Source organism: Clupea harengus, chromosome 19, assembly GCF_900700415.2.
Source record: "Clupea harengus chromosome 19, Ch_v2.0.2, whole genome shotgun sequence".
Classification (NCBI taxonomy): Eukaryota; Metazoa; Chordata; class Actinopteri; order Clupeiformes; family Clupeidae; genus Clupea; species Clupea harengus.
In genome coordinates this window covers 21,374,637-21,398,631 of record NC_045170.1, presented here as the reverse complement: position 1 = coordinate 21,398,631, position 23,995 = coordinate 21,374,637, and the positions used below count along the sequence as shown (strand labels likewise).

The following is a 23,995-nucleotide window of genomic DNA, read 5'->3' as shown; positions in this document are numbered from 1 at the left end:
ACGCACAACTGAAAAGTAGACATATGGAACCTGTCTTTAATTGTGTCAAGTTTCAACAGGTAGAAATACACGCCCTTCCTTTAGCGAAACAGGTAATATCAGGAAGTTCGTATGGTGACTCTGCCATAGAAGGCATTCAAGCGTGGTGTCCTCCAATATGCAAGGTCCTCTGATTTGCGTGTTACATTGGAGTTCTTCATAATCGTATGACTTTATATTTTAAGCTCCGATATTTTCCTCTCCAACATGCGTTCCTTCTCCGTCGTTTGGGTTCAACTCCTTCTTGGACTACTCCTGAAACCAGCTTCGCAAATGGCAGGTGAGCAAACCAGTGCCAGTTAAGCCACATATTTCATAACGTGAATTTTCTCTCTTGAACGTGCTTATCGTTATGTAGGCACAAAAGGTGCTCTTAGCCTAGGCTACATGGTTATATGTTTGCGTGTATTGATGACACGATCTATAACTGAAAATTCCAGACGTAACTCGGCTTTCTGTGTTACATTCAAGTGACAAGCAGTAACGTTTGGATTTTGCTTCTGCCTCTGGGTATCACATTTTCACCTTTTGTTGCCTGCATTGATATTTTGAAACAGAAGTCAAGTCAAATCTCTTTTCTTACTGGTTTAACCTGACCCAGTATTCTTACATTAACTGTGCGTTTATGGGAGCAGAAAAGGATTCCATGGGATCAGAACTCTATTAATCATTAAGCAACAATCTGCCGCCGCACAAATTGAGGCCATTGTGCTCACAGCTCCCACAGTGCCACCAAACCACTTGTTTGTACATGGCACATTTTCACATTGACTCAGCGTTTTCATGTCGGTTTAATTGACCCCATGTGTATGCCCTGATAGATCAGATGTTTTGCTTGTCAGTCAGTCAGAGTCAGTCTGGCAGGTTTAGGGGAAAAAATGTCAGAATTCTTGTTGCTGACCTAGGGGCACTTGGAACGCCTTGTACGGCAGTCACATGGTTACTGACGACTAGTTATTCCAACTGTCAAAGCCTTGTAGATGATATGTTGTGGCCCTCACCTCTACTGACATCTCCTTACATGTTTTAGTTTTCTCCAAAGGGTGGAGGTAATTCGGGTGAGATCTCTGCAAATTCTTCTCTGTGTTAACTGCTTGTAGAGGATAAACAAAGGGGTTTCTTTCATGCCTGTCTTGCTTTGTGAGTGGGTGTTATGTTCTGGCTTAAGAACTGAATGGTTCCCAGTTCTAGCTTTAAAGTCTAGTAGCCTACATGATGGCCACCTCAATAAGTGCTTAGTCAGGTTTGCGATCTAAATGTCATGGTTTCTCTCACTTCCCAGCTTATCTCATATCTCATTATCTCACCACAAGTCTTTTAAACTTTTTTGACATTTTTAGCTAGTTATGTCATCACTGCTTGCAGTGTCCCTCAAAGGAAACGTCTAATTAAATTTGTTTTGCGTCATCTGGAACTCTATTGCATGACAACATAATGTCTGTCCCAGTGAAGTCGTATGGTGGGCCAGACTTCTAAGCAGTTCTGTCTGATGCTCTTATTTTGGGGTGTGGTCATGTTATTGGGTTTTGAAAGTGATGAGCGTTGCTATTTATTGATTAGTCCAGTTCTTTGTTTACTCTCATTGCAGCACTGTTATAGTCTAGGTGAGAGAGGGTCATTGTCAGCATCATTATTAGTAACAGTGATCTCAATAGAGAAGTGATGAGAAGGGGAAACAGGTTCAGCTGTCTCAATATTAGCTTTCATGAGTTAATGGTGGCGATGATGATAATGATATACTGTTACCCAATGTGAAGGAACACATTGTGTGTTTGTATTTCCCCCTGGACTATATTACTAAGACAGGTGTGTCCGAGTTACCAAACTGGGAGGTTGATATCGATGTTGCTTATTCATCGCTTCATACTCAACAAGCACTGTTTTAATAGTGCTGGTGTTTGTGTTTTTCTGTGTATTAGAAGGTGAATATGTTTTGTCAAAGCTTTGCTCAGACAGTGTTTGGTTGAGCAAGCGTGTGCTGTGTGCCTATACATGGTCAATTGGACCGTGTCATTGTAATTCAATCGGATTTCCAGTGGTATATGTCCTTGTAAGTCTCTGTTGCACTCTCCGAAGTAAGTCTTCCCCTTGAGGTTGTTGAAAATGAGGAGCGCACGCATTTGTGCAATCGGTTCTTCTCAAGTTCAGACATGTGAGTCAATGCCTCGTCGTTGAGGCATATTTAAATATTTGAAGTAAGGCACAGTGAACACTGTTTCCCTTTGAGTTACACTGGAGCTCCAGACTAATGAAACATTTCATTACATTTGGCTTGGTTGAATTCCCTTTTGTGGCACGCTCTTTAGAATGACACCTAACTTTTGATATTTGCATGTATGAGGTAGTTCCAGTTCTTTCACAGTATATCAATTCACCAAGTTCGTTCTGGACTAAACCACAGTGCATTTTACAAAGCTCAGGCTCAGCTTGGCTTGAAATTAGGTTGAAATTGAGCTAGTGTGAAATGCATGAGCATTTGACCAGCGTCCTGCCTTACAATCTCATTCTGTTTGGTGTAAATTTTGCCTCTAAAAAGCCTGATAAAAGTCCCTTCAGGATCTTGTGAGTGTTTGTTAGGATTGTTGTGGCTAAAAGTGACTGAATTCGCTGTGGAAAGTTTTCTGGGGAACATTGCGGTAAAAATTGCCGTGATTTTGAGGTTGGTTTGTTTGTTTGTTGTGGTAATTCCTAAACATTATGATCCCACCAGGATCTTGCAAGGATTTGTTCTGATTGTTGCGGCCAAAGGAAACGGAATTTTCAAGAATTACAGGTAAAATTGCAGTGGTCTCGAGTTAAACAAAATCAATTGCTAATGATGCAGAACTTCCGAGATTTTGCGCTTCTTTGCAGAAATATTGCAGTAATAAGACAAAATTGAAATCCTTGAATTTGCGAAAATGCAAGATCGCAAAATCCTGGCAGGACTAAAACAAGCAATCCCTCCACTGTTTCCACACAGAAATCGGCCTGACGGCTCTCTGTGATCTGATAGGCAGACAGACGGTTTGTTGCCCCTGGGTGTATACCTGATGCCCCTCTCTCTTGTGTTTACCCCTCTTGTCCCTCCTAAGTCATGCCGAAAGTCAAAAGCTTTCTGGTTTGATGTTTTTGTTTGAAGTGTTCCCGTGTGAAGTGTTCTCGTGTGTTTCTCTTCTCTCTTGTATATCGGTTCTTGTCCTCACTGAACAGTAAATGAGGATGCAAATCCCATCATTCAGATTCACAATGTAAAGTTGCCATCATGCAACAGTGAGTCCGAGTCTAAGAATTTGTGATTTTCAGTCCTTTTCACCTAAATAAATCTGTCAGATGAATCCTCTATTATTAGTCAGCTTGGGGAAGTTAGTGACCCAGTAACACAGCGTTCCTCTCTGGTCTGAGTCAGTTGTATCTTATTACACGTGTTCCACCTCCTGTCCCCACTCTGCTGTGTTAGTCAGCAAAGCCAGATTGCCTGTGATTACAATGCCAGGGTGAACACCCACTTTCTTAACACGTTCATGAAATCTAGTGGTGATGTAATGTGCCATTTTGAAAATGAATCCACAGTGGGCGTTAGCGTCACTGTGACGCCTGACCAGGACTCCATCATCACTATCGCTAAGGACACCGATGGAGAAGGCTGCGATGCCTGTGTGGATGAGGGAGGGAATCTCACCTGCAACGTTACTGAGTTTGTTCTGTCCAAGCCTGTGGAAACCACCATCCAGTTCAACTGTACCAAGCCTCAGGACGTTTATAAAGTGAAGACTGAGGGGAGAGTTGGTGAGTGATGAAGCTTACAGTAAATGGCACCAGTAAGAAATGTGTTCTGTAGTCAAGAATAAACAAATAGAGAAACACAATGCAGAGAAAAACTGGACATATGCAAATCTAGAGCCAATTCTCTTTTATTTCCACAACTAAATCTATGGAGTACACCATACAGCATTGTAGCATCATTCAACTTTTCCCCAAGGATGGAGACTGCGGAGGCCAGGGGTAGATGTTTCAAAGGGTTATTGCCTCTTAAATTACAGCCTAGGCAATGGGCAGTAGAGGAGGTGTCTCTAATAAAACAACAAATCCCTGAATATTACATTGAATAGTCTCTATGATGGATGGTTAAATAAATAAGTTAAACAAATACACTCGCTCCAAGTTCAACACGTCTCACTATACATTTACTCTGACAAGAATTAAACAAACGCCTTAGAACTCACTGACTGTTGACATGACATGACAACTCTTTGTCTTTCTACCCAGACTGCACTAGTGATTCCTGCAGCCCTGAAGCAGGGAAGGTTCAAGCGGCTCTCTTCACCGAGTTCCACAGAAGCTTCCTGTGGACGATAAGTGGTCCCGATGGGACGCTGTTGGGTCTGGACTTCTCAGGCACGGGCCTGAAAGACGTTCCTGAATCAGAGGCCTGTGAGGATGGGTACCTTTACTCAGTGAGTAAAACTGATGCTGAAGGAGCGGTTCAGACCCAGAACTACTGCAGGAATGGAACCGTGACCCATCTGGACCTGCCCAGCAAGGCTTCTGTGTCTGTAGTGGTTCCACCACAAGGGGAGGTGCTTCCTACTGTGTTTAGTCTCGCTCCAAAACCTAAACCCGTCAAAAGTAAGTTCAAATCTGCCACTATGTTAGGTTTAGGCATGCGTATGAATGGCATAGGAAATTACCTTAGAATGTATAACATAACATTATGAGTTACTGTGAATGCGTAGCATTAGGAATTACAATGAACTAGTATAAAATATTAAGCCATCTGTCAAGATAAGAATTCTCTCTAACCTATCCCCTCTCCTTATCGTCTTTCTTTCTTTCTTTCTTTCTTGCTCTCTCTCTTTCTCTCTCTCTCTCGCTCTCTCTCTCTCTTTCTCTGAACACTGGCCTCTCCAGAGGGCAGAACCATGGAAGTGACCCCTGACCCCGACACCCGGGTAACCATCAGCAGGGACGCGGCATCGGCGGCGGCAGAGTGCAGTGTGTGTTTGGGCGCGGGGCCCAACCCTGACTGTAACACCCAACTAATCCTGCGAGAGCCACTCAGCACCACCATCCAATTCACCTGTGAAAAACCTGAAGACATCTTCAAAGTAGAGATTAACAGGGATTTTGGTGAGCATTCCTTTTGTTAGCATTGGTGCTATTTAGAACACAATAGGAACTTCATGGAGTGTTTGTCTAAAACTTCCAAGCTATCTAGCTAAAAACAGACATGTCTTGTAAATGTCATCAAAACAAAGGGCAGTGATGAGATTAATCTATATTTAGTTTAGACGTTGAGAGTTCAGTTCATTTCAATTTATTGGAATTGAGCATGTGTCATGTTGAAACCAAACCATCTGTAAAAGCCCTCATTTCATTTGTGAGAACTTTAAAAACAAATAAATGTTTTCCTCAGACTACACTGGGGACCCCAGCAGCAGCAAAGAGATGTTGGCAGACTCCAGTCTCTTCCCAGAATTTCAGCGGAGCTTCACCTGGGACATGAAGGTCGACCCATCGCGGACGTTCCAGCTGGACTTCCCAAGTCCCGGCATGAAGCAGATTGCTCCCACAGAAAGCTGTCCCGATGAGCACACCTACAGCATCATTACATACCAGCGATTTGGACTCGCCACTATTGGCACCTTCTGCAAAAATGGCACCATAAGTCAAATTCAAGTTCTTTACAAAGGAAGGGTGTCCCTGTCTGTCCCAAAGAACAAGAAACTGGACACACCTGCCATCAAAGTCTCTGTTGGGCCAGACACTAAAAGTATGCTTTCAAATTTTTTAGATACACAAAAAAGCTTTAGATACACAATTGTGTGATGTCTGGAAAAAGGGGAAAAAAGGGGAATTGAGATACTATAGATACTATTAAACAATGGTTCTGTAACTATTTGATTGGTTTCCTTGACATAGTTAGAGTGTTGTGAAAATGTCCGTTTGCCACCTGGTTCTGTGTTCTGTGTCAGCCTCACTCAAATTCCCCCCTCAACTCTCTCTGTCCTCTACAGTGCTGGCAATAGTGCAGCCCCAGTTACCCCGCGGTCAGTCCTACTCTGACTTCTTCTCTGCCAACTACGTGAGCGGCTTCCCTAGCAACGAGATGATGGGGTGGGAGTTTGTGGTGCCTCCCAAGCACAACTTCACCGTCTCCTTCCTGGGCCACACGGCACCCATTTGTGGCACCAAGGCGGTGGAGGTGAGGTACGAGCAGGAGGGCAAAGCGCCCGTCGTGAAGAGCATGACCGAGGAACAGCCGGCCAACTTACAGGGCAGCTTTAGCCTCCTCCTGCAGAACTGTGACTCCGTGAAGAAAGCTGGCTCTCCCAAGCTCACCCTCAATTTTAGGGTTTCCGTCTTACGAAGCGGCGTACCACGTATGGACACCATTTGTATATTTCCATGTTATCATAAACTTTCTTTTTCTGCCACTTTTCAAAGATTGGGGGCAATCAAGGTGCTTCTTATGGTCAATATAAAATAAAATAAATCAAGAGGAATTGCTCAGAATAGTTTATTGACAATGCCCTCGGGACACAACCGAAATATCTTTAAAACTGATATATTAAAAAGTATACAATACAATATACAGAAGCAAACCTGCTATGTTTGTTAGTTAGTTAATTGCAATTGAAGTGTGGTATATCTTTGGGGAAAGCCAATTATAATATACAATTTGGCAAATCTATGGACTCTTGGAATCTGTTGATATTTTAGTACACATGTTTATGCATATTGTCATCTTTTTCAGATCTTTGCGCTGTAAATATGCAGAAAGAGGCAGGCATCACCCTTAACATTGAGAACACCAACCCTGTGTCTTACTGTGAGATGGAAGTGGATGGTACGGCTCAGGAGAAGATCACCGTTCCCCCAGGAGCCAAATCCACCCTGTCTTTCCTGGATTGCCCCAGTAAAGACCTCCTTCTGACTGTTACCAAAACCATAGGTGCGGTTAAAATCTGGTGCTATTCTTTCTTTTTTTATTTTGACAATTTATAGAGGGAAAGAAAACTACTCTCTTTGATCCTGTGCTTTTGTTGTCTAAAATTGCCATATAACTCACACTTTGAAATTGTATCTCTTGGACTTTGTTTGACCCTGACTGTTGCTTTGGTCAGCAAATCTGTGCAACCACAGAAACAGGAGAATGGGAATGACAATGGGAATTGTATTTATGACACGGCACAAAGGGGCTCTGTTAACATGAGTTAGTGTTACGTTTCTTTTGAAATGCAGCTTTGATAATGAGTCATATTATGAAGAAAGCCAAACCAAACTTCTCAACTTTAAAACCCTGAAGGGACAGAGAGAGAGATTAACTAACTGAAACTTCAGTGAATTGCTCCTCCATAAAATGAAAATCGCCACTCTGTGTCTTTTCAGAATGCCAAAGCCTAGCTGCATGCGCCGTTAGTCGGACCCCCCTGACCATCCCTACTCTAGAGACGTGCCTCCCTGTGCCCATCCACAATGCCATCTGGCACCTCCGTGTCCCTGAACATGGCACCGTGGCCCTGCAGTCACCCACGGGCAACCTGCGGCAGTCTTTGCCAGGGGACGAATGCGGTGGCGAGTTCTCTCTGCACGTGGCAGAGAGTGACGGGAGCCCGGTCGGCCAGTTCTGCTCCGGGGGCGTCATCCGCAAGGTCCAGATCCACAACAACGTCACCATCACGGCCACGGCCGCCAGTGCCATGAAGCTCCGGAGTGGGCTGGCCATGCCTCTATTCAATGTTTCTTTTGGACCTGAAATCAAAGGTGTGGCATGTGTTACAGTCATAGCAGGCCATAGCGTAGTAGTAGTAGTGGTAGTAGTAGTGATAGTAGTAGTGGTGAATGCAGTTGTTGTAGTGGTTGTAGTTTTGAGGTATGGCATGTGTGTCACAGAGCTGTAGTAGTAGTGGTGGTGGTTGTTGTAGGAGTAGTTTTGTAGTAGTAGAATAGCATAGCATATTTTCCATTTTGGCTAATCGGTATTACAATAGTAACGGGTGAATGTCCAGTAATCATTACTTATTTGTTCCACAAGAGGGCATTGCTTAGCCATAGCATGCAGAGAATACACAGCTGGGCTTAGTCATTTATGGACAGAACTATGCTTTCGGTTACTTATCTGGGGGCTGTGTCTACTAGAAATATGAAATAGAAATATTATATATAAACTCAACTGGTAGAACAATTTGTAGAACAAGGTGCTAACAACACTAGTGTCAGGGGTTTGATAACCAGCAAGCACACCTACTTAGGAAAATCTCTATTGTATTATAAATCTGTACAGGTCCATAAGCAAAATGCATTTATGAAAATGTGTTATTAGCTTATAGTTTGATGCTGACAATGATGTATAATGTGGTATGTGTTGTCTCTGGTATTGAGATGTGTCCTAACCCATTGGGAATATGGAGGGGAGGGGGTTGGGTGTGGGATGCCAGATGCCAGACACCTCTGTTGAGCCTTTTGGAGATGATGTGGTCCAACGATTCAACAAAACACTGTTGAAGGAAGGTGGCCACTTGAAAACCCCTGATAAATGCTCACGAAAGCATATTTTTTGTTGTTGTTACTGTTGTTAGGTATTGTTAATTATATGGTGGTTGTAGTGCACCCTGATGTGTTATAATACTTAGGCTAGGTTGTGGGGTATGAATACTTGCATGTGACGGTGAGGGGTTTGGTCCCCAACCAATAGCACAATGAATTTAAGATCTTTTCCTGTGTATAATTAAAACAAATATGATCCTCCTGTCACAGAGAGCATCGTGTTCCATGTGAACCCCAAGGCTATGGTTCAGGTCCCCGTCCTCTTGGGCACACCTGGTTGGCCCAGGGGCATGAAGCCCCTCTCCACCGTCTCCTGGATCATTCAGCTGCCTTCGCAGCACCGGGCTGATCTACTCTTCACCAACATCAGCCAGCCCAAGTGTCAAAAGAACCATGCCACGATCAAGGTGAGGCAGTCCTTCAGTGTCACCCTGCCATTTACATTAAACATCTGCTGGTGTGCTAAAATACTGACCGGTAGCATCAGGTTGACCTTCTGTTGTCTTCTGAAACGCACAGCAATAATGTTCATCACTGGCTGTATTACTAATGTGATCTAAAGCCGGGGTGCTGGCAGGAATTATTTTTAGGGTGCGCACAGACCCCTCTGCACGAGAGCCGTTGAAGAGCTATTTGGTGCATGAGAGAAGTTGAAGGGTGGTTTAGTGCATGAGAGGACTGAAATATACTGCGTGAGAGAGACCGGGTTTCTGGCGCACTAAATGGCCCTTCAGCCTCTCTCCTGCGATAACTCTACGTTTCCAGTTTGGTGTGTGTGTGTGTGTGTGTGTGTGTGCGTGTGCAGGGTCTGTGCATACCCTAAAATGACCTCCTGATACTATAATGCGGCTGAAATGTAAAGGTGCATCTGCAGCAGTGCTGAAATACTGACTGTGTTGATTCTGAAACGTAAAGGTGCATCTGCAGCAGTGCTGAAATACTGACTGTGTTGATTCTGAAACGTAAAGGTGCAGACGATCGGCTCGGAGGAGGAGCTTCTGAGCCGGCGGGAGGACGAGAAATTGGACAACAAACTCGGCGTCACCGCAAGCTTCTACCTGAACATGTCCAACTGTCTGCCTGAGAGCGGCAGCTTTAGTGCACTCAGCAAGGTCATGGTGGAGAAGAAGAGCAGTAAGTACACCCCCCCACACACACCCATGATGCAGTAGTCACAGCTATTGTTACTGAGCAAGTTAATCAACACTTGCAAGCAGGTTAAAGAAAATACTTCATTATTTTCATCAGAACAGACAGTCCTTTGAGAGTATTATCCCTGTCACTCAAAGTGAACTTTCTTGTCCTTTGCAGATGCAAATGCTATTAATTTACATCACGTCCTTATTTACTTACCACAGGGAACGCATAAACTAACTAGAAAGAGATTAAGTCAATATTAAAACGAGATTAGAAAAACGGTTTGTGATTGTTGTTGCTGTAGTTGTTCAACTGGGGAGTAATGCCAGGCGACCTTGTGGGTTTTAGGAGTTTAGCGTTTATGTTTAGTGTACGTTTGAGGACACATGCATATAATGGGTAGTTATTCAGTCTAGTTCAGTCTTCAACTCTTCAGTCTCAGAATGTCTTGGTGTGAGCAAAGTGAACACTGACTCTTTTCAAAGTCTTCTCAAGGGCTGTGACTGGTTGTACAATGTTGATATTTTTGTCTTATCAGCATCAGGACAATAGTTTAGCAATCGGAAGGTTGCTAGTTTGATCCCGACTCCTCCTCGCCAAGTGTCCATGAGCAAGACACTGCACCCCCAGCCGCTCCCAATGTGCAGGTTGGCACCTTAGATAGTAGCCTCTGCCATCGGCGTGTGAATGGGTAGATGGTTGAGGCATTCATCTGTAAAGTGCTTTGAGTGCTCTATTATGCATGTGTCCATTTACCATCACCAGTCCAAGAAAGTAGAAGGCTCAACAACTGTTTTTTTTATTATTTATTTTTTTAAGATTTATGTTTGGGCTTTTAATCAGATAGGACAGTAGAGAGAGACAGGAAGCGAGCTAGAGAGGGATTGGGTAATGACCGCGAGTCGGACTCGAACCGGGTCCCCATGGGCATTCTGACCCATTCATGGTACAGGGATGCTGCTGCTTGCGCCACAACTCCCCCCCTCAACATCTCTTTTTGATGGTAAACCCAGAATGAAGTGTCATCATTCCCTAAATCCTCCATTTCACATTCATGTGAGCACCTTCCTATTGCCTCAGTTCAGTTCGGTAACTCGAGTCACCTAGGAAACACGCATACCAATATGTACTGCATGTTGCTGTGTATGAAGGCTTCTGCTGTAAATCTAAATGTAATCATTTGTGTTTTTTTTAGAAAAGCTGTTGGGAATCATTCTGGGCGTCGTTGGAGCTCTTTTGGTTCTCACGGCTATAGTGTTAGCAGTTGTCTGTGTGGTGACCAGGTGAGTGTACAACATTTACACCCAATTTATGTTTTGATCTATTTGACAGTTTGTACTATTTTTGAAATTCACCTGTAATGCATAGGAAACATCAAATGACATTACATCCACTATTATCAGAACCATCCTTATGCGTGTGTGTGTCCTTATGTACTTGTATGTACTTTAATATGTACTGTATATTTTTGTAGGGATGTCTTTATATTTTTATGACTATTTAATTGTATACTTTTTTTGTGATAAAAGGAAAAAGAAACTGGCCCACCGTGTGTCCATCTACAACCCCAAAGGCAACCTGTTCCACCCAGGTGAGACTTCCTTCAAGCCAGACAACGGCTCCCACGTCTACGACTCCATCGATGAGACCATGACATACAGTCACCTGATTGGGGATTCTGGCTACAATGGCGCCGAGACTGGAAGCTACCGTCCCTTCACTAGTCCCGTGGACGTGAAGCCGCCCATCATCGAGGTGCCAGAAAACAACAAGAAGGAGGAGTTCAGCACCTTCCTGGACCCCGCGGAGTCCTTCGGCCCCCCCAGGCCTCGCACCCCTCTGGGCCCCATGAAAAGCCTGGGCTTCGAGGACCGCCGCCTGGTGGACAACGAGCTGTGCACCTTCAAGAACTCTGGCGACCCCAACCCCATCCGCCTATCAGACCCCGATCCTCTGCCACCGCCTCTCCTGGATGATGACTGGGACAATGATTATGACAATGATGAAGATTACATTTGAGGAGAATGGACTAGGCCAGGGAGGCACCATGCTGCCAGATGGACAGCTGTCTTCAGTGTTGGTCTTGGTCATGCCCCTGTCAGGATTGCGAGGACAAGGATGGGCGGGCGGACAGAGCAGAGGAATTTTAAAGCATGGCTCTCTGGAGGGATTCCTTGCGTCTGTGTCGATGTATTTGTGCCTCAAAGAGGCATTAGAGTGCACACTACTTCCAGACAGCAGGACAATGAGCCATGCCATTTTACAAAATGTTTTTAGGTTACAAATGATATTTGCTTTTTTTTGCATGTTTGTTTTTTATTCTTTTTAAAGATGTTCTTGTATATGATGGCAAGCCAACAATATTATGGCACACATTCTCACTTTCGTCTCATCAGGCTATTGACTATCTTGGATAATGTTTGCTGGAAATGGGATTATTGAATTTGTCCTGTTGTTTTCAGGCATGCAGTGTGGTTGCTCATGACTATACATGTATATGGGAAACTTGCTGGTTTAATCGTCTTGTATATATTTAACTTTGTACATTTTCATGGTGTTTTAGGAATAAATTCATATGTGTTTTATCTGATCTGTCTCTGTATTCTGTACAGTGCGTTGTAACAGTAAGAGATTACAAACTTAACATCATTGTAGATAATCTGTCTGACTACCAATCGCTATCACTCTACATAATCTGTCTAACTACTACATTACACCCATTGTCTTTTCTTAGTAGTTTTATTCCACTTTCATTGCTGTTATTGTGATTTTTGTGGCTTAAAGATGAATGTCAAGAAAATATCTTGAATGCACTGTGTGGGTGTACAAATTCATTGTCAAGTTTGTTGAGATGCATCTGTGTTTTTCCAGTTGGACACACCTTGATTGTCTTCCTGGAATGGGAAGTAAGTATGATGTACTTTGTGATTTTCTGGTTAGGGATATTGAACAAACTTTGCTCAGTGAACGGTTTTCCAAGAGACAAAATTTCCATTTAACCCAGTGGTGATTTGCCCAGCAAATGTTTATTCATTAAAGTTGTGAGAATTTTCAACAGTGCAACATTTATATATTCAGTTTAGTTCAGGCTAACAATACTTTGTCAGAAAACAAACAAATATCAAAAGTCTAGCTTTCTGAAATAATCATCAGTATTGTCACTCTTGCCTTTAAAAGAAAAATTAAGCTGTTGACAATGACCTCTTGATCTGACTGAAAATGTTCTTTTAAACATTTCCCCTCTATGATTAAAAACTTTGGTTAGCTCAATCACATGCATCTCTTTTTTTTGTTTTATACCACAAAGCCAGTTTCAGTGCACTTTAACCTTTTTGGAGTCCATGTTTATCTAATTACATGTGGAAAACAAAATCCCCACAATGGAAAGCCACTGCGTCATTTTGAAATACCACTGGGAGGAAAGTATAATTAAATTGTCATGAAAGCAAGGTGCAGTAAGATAGCATATGACAGACAGAGGCAATAAAAAGAAAGGTGTGTGTGAGTCCAAAGCCTCGATAAAGTACTCTTTTAGGGCAACCGCTCATGCTATCAGACTATGTTGAACTCGCACACGGACGCTCTCTCTTCGCGACAATTCTCGTCCAGCCACTTCCCGCTAATAGACCCAGACAAAACTGCACAATTCTTGCTGCGATCGCCCTTGAAAGACGCATCCCAGTTCTTGTAGCGCACAGTTGACCCGGTTTGGTCAACCCAGATGCCCTCGGTCTGCATGTCATTTATGCCCAGCCAGATCTCCTCGTCGGGCCCGATGCTCTGGTGGATGTAGTCGTACAACTTGTCGTTGTCATCGAGGGAGAGCGGGGTGCACAGCGTGCCACCCTTGGCAATGCAGTCCTCGCTGGCAGTGTGGTAACGCTTCTTCAATGGGTCAGACAAATAGCATTTTCCGTGAATCTTGGTTCCCTTCAGACAAACTGAAACATTATAGAAAAATATTCAAAGGTCTGAGGTTACTTACACAATTTACTCAAAATGTTCCTTCAAATAACATTTCACCATATGACTGTTATAAACACTATCCTGTTGGCTAAGTGCTGTCCTCAGATTATAACAAGACCTTCTGTTGTAGGCTAAATCAAAGGCCACACATGTATTCCATGTGGGGTTATGTAAGTGACTGACATTTATTAAAGCCACACACCACAGACTTGGCGGAACAGTAACTGACCACTTTATGAGTTGTGTATGTCAAAGACAGGATGTTCAGAAACAAAAAGATATAAGACAGTTTGTTACGTACAAATAAAGAAATGTGTCAGATTTTAAGAAGGGAACTCAACAAATCTGCATATCCCACACACATATCTGCGTGCTTACCACATTCTCTACCCTTAGTCGTGCTCAGAAGTGACTATAGACCAGGTTCCTACCTGTTTGTAAAGCCTGCTGCTCCTTCAGAAGGTTTAGCTCCTTCACAATGTCATCGATTTGCTTCTGAAGCCCCTCAACAGCTCCATCTTTCTCTGGAGTGACTACACAGATTTGAAAGAGAGAGAAGATTGACTGTGACGTCCACTGAGTGCTGATTGCATTTCATGACATTCAAAATGTTGCAAATCTTAACGCAGTATGTCTACATTTCTTTAATGCATTTTCAATATGTAATAAGTATTCATAAACCTCTCTTTAAAAACAATATCAATATGGCACAGGTGTGGAAGACACAACAGTGCTAAAGCAAGACCACCATACTTTCTTGCACTAACTGATAATTGAATAGAAAGTGAATAGAGTTTACTGTGCACCACAAGCATACTCTGACTACTAAATTCATCAAGTACAGTAAAAGCGATTTCATTGCATAAAACATGCCCATTGTGTTGTGCATCAAAGGTCAACCATCAGTTGTCCCTACAGGCGTCATTCATACATGCATTGCTTCTCTCGTGTGTAAATACTGTGCACAGTGTTATCTTACCCTTCTTCACCAGCTTCTTCCTTGACAACAGCTGTTGGGATGAGAGGTGAGTGAGGAGCACAAGTCCGAACATGAGACAGGCACATCTGAGGTCCATGGCTGCAGCTGTGGGAGTGAGGCTCTCTCTGCAGAGCCTTGGATATTTATCTCACACTTTTCCCACAAAGAGGAAAAATACTGTAATCGAAAACAACTGCCTGCCTGCCTGCCTGTGCTGGCCAACCTCAGACGAGCCTGAAGGCGTGGAGCTGTCCCACCATCTCACCCTCCGCTGGGGCAGGGCCCTTCTCGAACACACACACACACACACACACACACACACACATGCGCACACACACACACGCGCACACACACACACATGCGACCTCCCTCTCTGGCACACACACACCAACATACTCAAGACACTGTGTTCCTCTTGCTTGCTCTTCCTCTTACACACACACAAACACACATGCAGACACAGTCACACAAACACATGGATCAGCTTACATAACAGGTGGATGACAAAGCATTTCATATTCTTCATGCACCTCATTTTGAGAGAATGACCTTAAGCAGATGTTTGTTTTGTTTTGTTTTGTGTCTGTCATTGTCTCTTCTGTAGCAGTTTAAATGTCTCTGGTGTGCGTTGTTTGCCTTGGATTGGACCGTCTCTGGCTGCACCGAAGCCAAGGGTTTAGGAGGGGAAGTGTTTTGTTCAAAGCTGCATCTGCTCCTTTGAGGTTTCAGGCTAGCCTCTACAGCCGACACGTGGCAAAGCAGGGCGTAGGGACGGAGCAAAACAGAGACGCCCAGACTGGGCCTGTCCCTTCCTGTCTCTGGGATGAGGTACGGCTGTCTGTCTCTCATCAGCACCAGTCCTCTTAAGAAATGTCTTAATGGTTTGGCCATCAGTGCATACTGTTATTCAAAAAGTGATCCTGTAGTTTAACTGGTGAGGTAAAGTTAGATAGATAGATGGATACTTTATTAATCCCGAGGGAAATTTAGGTCATCCAGTAGCTTATACACATACACAAATACACTTATACACTTATACACCTCACCGACATACATACATAAATCACATATACATACACATAGGGAGAACATAGTGTGTTTCCAGGTACATGAAAGGGTCTGACCCTATTGTGCAGAGTGCAATGATTTTGACAGTGTCGGTGTCCAGGAGGAAAGTGAAAAGTGAAAAGTGATCTTGTGCTGCTGGTGTGGAGAGTGCAAAAAAATATATAATGTTCTTGTGCTTGTGAGGATGGGTAGTGCAAGTTTGATGCACTCAGGGAATGATAGATACAGATAGAATGTATACTTCCACTATACTGAAAATTTGATTAAGTGTCTGCTAAACGAATAAATATAAAGGTTCAGAAACTTCATGTGCTCCTCAGGATTTGGTATCAACCTACTAGATTTGTGTCTGTAGCATAGTCATGAGGTAAAGCTCATTAAGGATGAGGCTGAACCAATGAATGGCGGTTTTACCTTCTATACCTAGTTCTTTGATATTCTGTTATTTGATCTTTAAATCCACGTCTAGATGGATTACTGTGGAAGATGTTCACCTATAATATAACAACATAAGACATGTGACTACATGTGAGGAGATTCGTATTTTATTCTGTCCTCACAGCCTCTTCACGGTGTGTTCACTGCTTTGTAAATAAGCAACTCTTTCAGCGTCTGAGGGAACCTGTTCCAGCGTCTGCCGTCTTTTGAAGTTTCCATCTTTCCACTGGCGTGAGTTTTTAAATGCCAGGAACAAGCCCTTCCAGACAGCCCATTTCCTGAGGTTAGGTCATTAAGGACCCTGGATGCTGAGCACACTTAAAATCCAGTGTACAGGCACTGCTTTCAATTGAATCTTTTTGCTAATTTTACTCATTAACTATTTCAAATGTCATTTTATGTAATTAACCCATTTTGAGTAGTTTATGTCATTAGACTCATCTTTCCCATGGTCAATAACACAGACACTGAGATATATTCAGAGAGAGAGAGAGAAGAGAAATATTCACTACTGGACTCTATCCCACCATCTTAAGGCTCAAGTGTGGATAAACGCTTCTTAGATTTCTAACCACTGACCGTAACATTAAACCGGCTTCCAAAATGAGTTACATAATCCCAAGTCAGCCAGGCGAACTAAATAGAACTATTCATGGTTCTCATCCTGTGACTTCAGCCTCTCAGCAGGACATCATTCACAAGCCACACAGAACACGTCTTCAAAAAGGTGGGCATATTTTATTACAAAAAAAGCAAAACAAATGGGTACAAACTGACAGGGTGGTGGGCACCATTTTACCCTAGGAAGCCAACTTTCTGTCTCTTTGATCCAAGGCTTTCCTCTTTCTGTAGCAGCTCCATGAGGGGGGCGTGAAGGGCTTTGCCCACCCGTTTCCCCGTCTGTGGAACACAAAAACACACTGTTAGTGCACATCCTGTCTGGGGAATCTAAAACAAAGACCCTGAACACCTACAAACTGTACTAGGTGTATGCATACTAAGCATTTTTCATATTCATATATCTGACAGTGTGGACACAAGGCTTCAATAAATGGAAGATTTATCGGTAAAGCAGTAAAACCCTATTTGTGTTGTGTGCATAGTGCCAAACCATTGTGAGTATGTATACCATCTCTATTGTGAGTGATCCATATCACATGCTCACAAATGAACAATGTAATTATCTGAAGTGAGTATTTGCCAAAGTATTCCATATTTTCTGTTAAATTGACTGATTCAAAGCCTGTACATAATACCTGAATAGAGATATTAGTGTTGGTATTATTAATAATCTGGATATTCGATTATCTGTGCATAACCCTTAATTTATGTCTGAAATAATCCTATTCCAAAGAGCCCAATGTTTCAGGAAAAGCACATTCTTCATATACAGGTTCAGGTTAAGACCCCTAAATATTAGCACAGGGAGCAAAACATCATGTTTATCTTAAAATGTCTATTCTTCAGATGGCACGATGTGGAACAATTCAATTCAAGTCGATTTTTCATGGCACATTTAAAAACAGCAGAAATTGACTCCAAGTGCTTTCCAGCCAGGGAAATCCCTTGCCAATACAAATATATACACGAATAAAAGGACTAACAGATGCCACAGGCGTAGGTTAAATGAAGGGCAAGTGAAAAAAAATTTAAGTAACACCTCAGCACTCAGAGATATTCTGCCCTGGGTTGGAGTTTCTACTAGTCCTTCTCATTCCCACGCTCATTTGCGTTAAACAAATCTGCACACCCTCGTTAAAACAAAACAACAACGTCTGTTCCCTTTACAGATGACCTCATGCTGTACTCCAACGCACAGTGGTTCGACCCTATACACTGACTCAGCGCTTTATATCACCAGCAGATGGTGGGGAAAGTGCTGTGTCATCACTCAACCTTGACTGACCTCAGTCATCTCGAATATGCTCTCTGGATCCAGGCTGCCTCCCCCCACCTTCCTGACGCAGGTCACCATGCCCGTGTGTGTGACGGAGATGAGCAGGCTGGCTACTGAGCACGCCTTCTCCTGCAGGGTGGCGTCCACCACGTGCCGGTGGCCTATCTGTGATAGGAGATACGAATGCGAACACACACGTACACCATTTGCATTAATTTACATATCAATCAGCAATTTGGCTATTCATGTTCCCTCATAAAAAAGAGGGCAAAACGTCTTTCAAGGAAGGCAGGAGTTAAAGAGATAAATAGAGAAATCAGACATTAAATACTTAAATCACAAGTATCATGATTACTTAAAATTATACATATATTTAATTTGTCCTCTAGAATTCACTGATTTAGTAGTTCACTAACCATCTATATATCTTAAGTCCTGTATCAGCACGTTAAACGGCCTTTTGTCCCCCAGGAGAAAAAATCTTGTGCAAATATTGCTTAGCACAGGGCGAGGCACACATGGACAAAAACAATGCATACAGACTAACCTGGTAACATAACCCTGTGCTAACAGGCTGACAACAAGTTCAGGTTGCAGCTATTAAAAAAATGAATCACTCCCTGATATAAACCACAGCAGGTTAACTTTGTCTCAACGGAACACAGCGCTTTAGAAATATCAGCAGTGCTGTGGGAGCTGATTGGTTAAATGTGCACAATAATAATCAACAACAACAATTCTGTGGGTGACGGAACGCATGACACTGTACCTTGCATAAGGTCACAATGCAGGGGATGTTCTCTACATTGACTCGAACACAGTCGTACGGGTCATCTGACAGTTCAATCTCTTTTCCTCCGTCCTCATCTTCACATATGTGCACTTTAGGTATCCTTTATCATAAAAGAGCAGATGAGGTAGTAATCACTTTTACACAGTAGCATTCACCTGGTAACAGTGGTGATGTGTTTTTAATCTCCATGACATTTAGCCAGAGAGTATTAGTGTCAAGGGAATAATACAAAAAGGAAATTCTTCTCACTTTGTGTTGAAGAGGGCTGCCTTGATGGCCATGGAGATGGCGTCAAACAAGTTTCCATCACACTGCAGGAGCTGTGAAAAGACAAAGCCATGCATTTGTTTTCTCAGTAGGCAGTCTTTTTATAACCACACCTATGGTGAGTTTATGTCAATTGTGGCAATACATTTCTCCAAACTAGCAAGTTATAAATTGTCATTACTCATTTTCCAGTCAGTATACTCATGTTTCAGCATACTGAAATCTGCGGTAGGCTACAGACTGTGCCATTCAGTGACTATTTGCAGGTAAGATTCTAAACTGCAGAATCATTATTTTGAATTCATATGTGGGATTTTCATATACTGCACCTATGTTAAGCTTTTAGAAACATTAGAAAACATGGGCCTACGAGTTGGAGGACTTGTGATACACCCACTGTCTTACTCACCAGTACATCCACGTACAGAACCCAGCAGTTCTCTCCAGGGCTGATACAGAGACTCTTCAAGTCCAAGCAGTGCTTGTTACTGAACACTTTAACCAGGGTGTTGCTCAGCTCTATACCAAGACCCTCGCCACCTCGACCCTCAAACTCTGGAGTGGCGTTGGCAGAGCTGAAAGTTTGCAATAACAGGGGTGTACGGTAAAGATCATTAAGCTTGATGAGTATTACACAGCGGTCATATTTCACATTCAGTGCTGTAGACTTTAACACAAAGGAACAAGAGGGGAAAATTCAGTTTAACTTTTTGCTTTTATAAGACAACAAGACCTCTGTCACTGAACCGTCTACAGTTAAGACTATGGGTCACAGGATGAATGGTGATACGCAATACATTACTGCATAATATTTACCAGTCAACAAAGAACTCCAAATATCCTTCATCTGGCACCATGGGTTTTGGCTTTCCTATTTCTGCTTTGACTCCAACCAGAACGTTTGTATGCCCCTGAACACAGTAATAACCAGAATAGGAGAAGGTAATTACTGTGAGAGTCCATCCACATAGCATATGGCATATGAGAGACACACACACACACACACACACACACACACACACACACACACACACACACACACACACCTTAAATGACAATACTGTTCAGATTGAACTCATAGCGCATAGGCCTATCCTACAACACACACTCACACAGAAGTATGTTGCCTCGTCGCCTTAAATGATTAGTGTTACTTTGACTCACCAGAGAAACCTTTGCGGAACCATCTGTGTTAGACACAACATCTGTCTCGACCTCCACATGTCTGTAGTCCTCGCATCCCCGTCCATCAACTCGTAAATCGTCCTGATGAAGAAAAGTTTCTAAGAACAGTCACTGACCTGGTCACACGTTCGAACAAGCAGCATCGTATATTTCTAAATGGGTATTATCGCTAACAACATTAACTGCAGCCAAGACCTGGCAAAAAATACTTGAAGGATAACACTGTAAAGCTGTGACTCGAATTAGTAATTAGACTCACCCGTACGCCATGCAGAACATACAATTTTTCAGCTTCACTGACTTGTACTGTAGCCATGTTGTTAATACTTGAATGGCGCTGCCGTGAGTACGAACACGTGTGACGCAATCTTACCTCATCAGAGCGCGACTATTCGATTGTCAGTTTAGGACTGGGGCACGTTCAATCTGAAAACGGTGCGCACCGTTTCCAGCTTGAACGACAGGTATCCTCGAAACGGTGTGAAACGGTGAGCAAAGGGCTTCGTGGAAGTTTTCTCTCGTTTGGTGTTACCCAATCAGCAGTGACGTGAATAAAAAACCTTCCGTATTAAAAATCAGTGCGCACAACGGATCCAGCTAAAGTCCTTTACAAATACAAGCTAACAAATAAAAAACTAAACATGTATTTAAAAAATCCATCAGGCTGAGAACGCAAACCGTTTCCGCTCAGCCCCAACAATACGTAGCCTAAACGTTTATTTACAGTGGTGTCTTGAACACCTTGTTGTGTCATGCAAGCGCTGCTGAAAAGGCATTCATTGCTTCAGTTACAATCAACTTAACTCATAATCATAATGGCAGCATGTTTCCACACTTTGTCCAAATCAAAACAAAACGAGCTTGTTAATAGCTATCCAAATTCAGTACAAAACCACAACTAAATTCCAACAAACTACTCTTTATTCCACAAAACTATGACAGGTAGGCTAAGTAACTTTAAAAAAAAATACATAGTAGTTTGAATCAATAGTTTAGTGAGGCATAGTTACAATAGTTGTTTACGTGGAGTCTAAATGTTCTATTAATGAAGCTCATTAAGTTGTTGTCATCCATTGCATCTCAAATTAGTTTTTTTCTAACATAACGAAACCTAACATAACCCTATATTATTATTAGATAGCATTAATAAGAATTTGCAGGTGAAAATATTACCAGTCGTTGACTGTGTGCATTGTAAACATGTCTCTCAAATAATAAATAACTTTGATGTCAGTATCCATCAGTCAACTGCATATAAACTCATAACCGGAGAAAAAACCATAGCACAGATATTGTAGTGTTCCTCTTCCATAAGGCAGAGGAAGCTAGAGCATGTAGAGCACAGAGTGTAAGGTTCAGTTAAACCTAAGTTTATACTGAATGATGCATGTCATTGAGGATTTTGACCCTGAACAAACTTAGTTTTGGCTTTTGGTGTCTTGTTCAGCCTGGGAAGACTTTTTTGCCTTTTGACAAATTGGCCTTTTATCCTTCAATATTGTACAATATATGCATCATCTAATATGTTTTAGTGTTTACTGGGAGTCTGGATGAGATGAACATATCTCATGATATACTGCCAACATCCTTTTGTGGAAAAAACAGTCTTGTTCTGAGGTCTACTATGACCAGGCACACTAATCTCTGTAGCAGTGACCATCTGCTCTCTGGTATGTAAAATAAATACAATCTTACAAAACAACAAAAGGTAAATATGCTTGCATGACAGGCATGTTACAGAGACACCTCCTCCAGTCAGCAATCTTCAGCCTCCAGACAGTTACAAACATGGTGAGTATTACAATGATATATGGATACGTCAAGTGCCTAAGGTGTTAGCACTTATTGTTAATGAATATCTTTCTGCTTTGCTTTGCTTCTAGATTTTCATATTGATTCTCGAGATCCAATGATGGCAATTCTGAGTTTTCCTGAGATTCCAACTGGACCATACAGGCCAACAGTGTTTCCTCCAATAAAGGAGGAATTAAACCCCATAAAACCAACAGAGCCTGTTAAACCCACTAAATACCCCAAACCTACTAAATCACCTCAGGATTTGGGGCATTTCAGGGAGTTTTGGGTTCTTCTAGAGATACCATAACAACCTTACAGACCAAGCAACACTGTAACTGCAATGGCACCATCATACTGCAACCACAAAACCTTCAACAATGGCAATGGCTGCACCTACATCAACATCAGCTGCTACAACAGCCACTGTAACTACGTCTGCACCTTTACCTACTTCAACATCAGATCCTACTACCACCTTGGCTGTTACAACTACATCAGAACCTGCCACTGCCCTAGCTTAGGACCTACATCAACCTCAGATGCTACAAGTACATTAGAACCTGCCACCATATCTGCTGCCACATCTACATTTTAAACGTACCACCACTTTAGCTGCCCCAACCACTTCTGAATCTACTACTATTACTGCTGCTCTACCTCAGGTTACACCACTTCTGAATCTACCACTATTACTGCTGCTCTACCTCAGGTTACACCACTTCTGAATCTACCACTATTACTGCTGCTCTACCTCAGGTTACACCACTTCTGAATCTACCACTATTACTGCTGCTCTACCTCAGGTTACACCACTTCTGAATCTACCACTATTACTGCTGCTCTACCTCAGGTTACACCACTTCTGAATCTACCACTATTACTGCTGCTCTACCTCAGGTTACACCACTTCTGAATCTACCACTATTACTGCTGCTCTACCTCAGGTTACACCACTTCTGAATCTACCTACATCAGGTTCTACAACTACATTAAAATCTACCAGCACATCAGGTTCTACAACTACATTAGAACCTATGACAACCTCAGTTGCTACACCTATATCACAACCTAGCAGCACATCTACTCCTACAGTTATGTGAGAATCACTTCTGCTGCCACAACGATATCTAAAATGGGCCACTGAAATTAAGAAGTATGCATCATTCTAAACTAAATCAAATATTGTTAATTGTATTAATTGTTTTGTTTGATCTGATAACAGTTTTTGTTTTGTTTATTAGGTGGCATTAATGTGGCTCAGCACTTTGTTATCTTATATGCTAACAATATATACTAAATATATACAACTATAGTCATAGTTTTGGTATTTGTTATTGTTATTATTATTAATGATGATGATAATCATAACAACAGCAACAACAACAATAATAACAATAGCAATATTTGTTTGACCTAATATTGTTTCTTGATTTTGTTTTTCATTAGGCTAGTATTACTGCCTTATTTGTGTTTTATTTTTTATATTTATCTGTTTTCTGATGTCTGGTTTTAATATTTTGTAAGCCGCTTTGGATGAAAGCATCTGCAAAATACTACAAACATAACCATAACCATAAAATGTAAAGCTACTGTAAGGCACTTTCCATGCATTGTCACCGATCAGTGTCTCTCTGAGGATATTCCATGGCTCCCCAGAGATCTCTGACTAATCCAATCAGTTGATACATGTCAAGAAGTGTTGTGACAACAGTTTTAATAAATTAGAAATATGTCTCTTCAACATTATATGGCCCATTTTATCTAATGGCCCAATTTACCTGACTTCACCCTATAAACTGTGTCAACAAATTGTTTAAATGAAAGGTATTTCACAACTAAATATATGATTGGTAGTTATTTAAATATCTCCATGCATTATCATTAACACAATTCATTAAGG

The 23,995-nt window shown here is 42.2% G+C and overlaps 3 protein-coding genes across 4 annotated transcripts; 1 reads left to right on the top strand and 2 right to left on the bottom strand.

Annotated features, from left to right (window-relative positions):
• The first annotated feature begins 3 nt into the window (after positions 1-3).
• On the top strand, positions 4-12,290 carry cdcp1b (CUB domain containing protein 1b). Of its 2 annotated transcripts, XM_031586272.2 has the most exons (13): positions 4-92; positions 305-319; positions 3,592-3,807; positions 4,288-4,647; positions 4,930-5,148; positions 5,435-5,791; positions 6,036-6,401; positions 6,776-6,973; positions 7,411-7,785; positions 8,779-8,975; positions 9,537-9,702; positions 10,901-10,988; positions 11,235-12,290. In XM_031586272.2, the coding sequence occupies exons 2-13, from the start codon at positions 313-315 to the stop codon at positions 11,722-11,724; spliced, it is 3,039 nt and encodes a 1,012-aa protein (XP_031442132.1). In that variant the 5' UTR covers positions 4-92; positions 305-312; the 3' UTR covers positions 11,725-12,290. The 2 variants fall into 2 exon arrangements, with proteins under 2 accessions (XP_031442132.1, XP_031442131.1); XM_031586271.2 differs by lacking the exon at positions 4-92 and having other exon boundaries at positions 99-319.
• A 551-nt stretch (positions 12,291-12,841) lies between these two features.
• On the bottom strand, positions 12,842-14,756 carry clec3bb (C-type lectin domain family 3, member Bb). The gene is made up of 3 exons (XM_012831410.2): positions 14,651-14,756; positions 14,103-14,204; positions 12,842-13,646 (listed from the first exon to the last, which is right to left on the bottom strand). Exons 1-3 carry the CDS (start codon positions 14,745-14,747, stop codon positions 13,258-13,260), a joined length of 588 nt encoding a protein of 195 aa, XP_012686864.2. The 5' UTR covers positions 14,748-14,756; the 3' UTR covers positions 12,842-13,257.
• Positions 14,757-16,874: 2,118 nt separating this feature from the next.
• Positions 16,875-20,824, bottom strand: exosc7 (exosome component 7). Its single transcript, XM_012831442.3, has 8 exons — positions 20,558-20,824; positions 20,278-20,379; positions 19,930-20,024; positions 19,523-19,688; positions 19,096-19,166; positions 18,823-18,946; positions 18,063-18,218; positions 16,875-17,056 (listed from the first exon to the last, which is right to left on the bottom strand). Exons 1-8 carry the CDS (start codon positions 20,612-20,614, stop codon positions 16,952-16,954), a joined length of 876 nt encoding a protein of 291 aa, XP_012686896.1. The 5' UTR covers positions 20,615-20,824; the 3' UTR covers positions 16,875-16,951.
• Between the last annotated feature and the right edge of the window lie 3,171 nt (positions 20,825-23,995).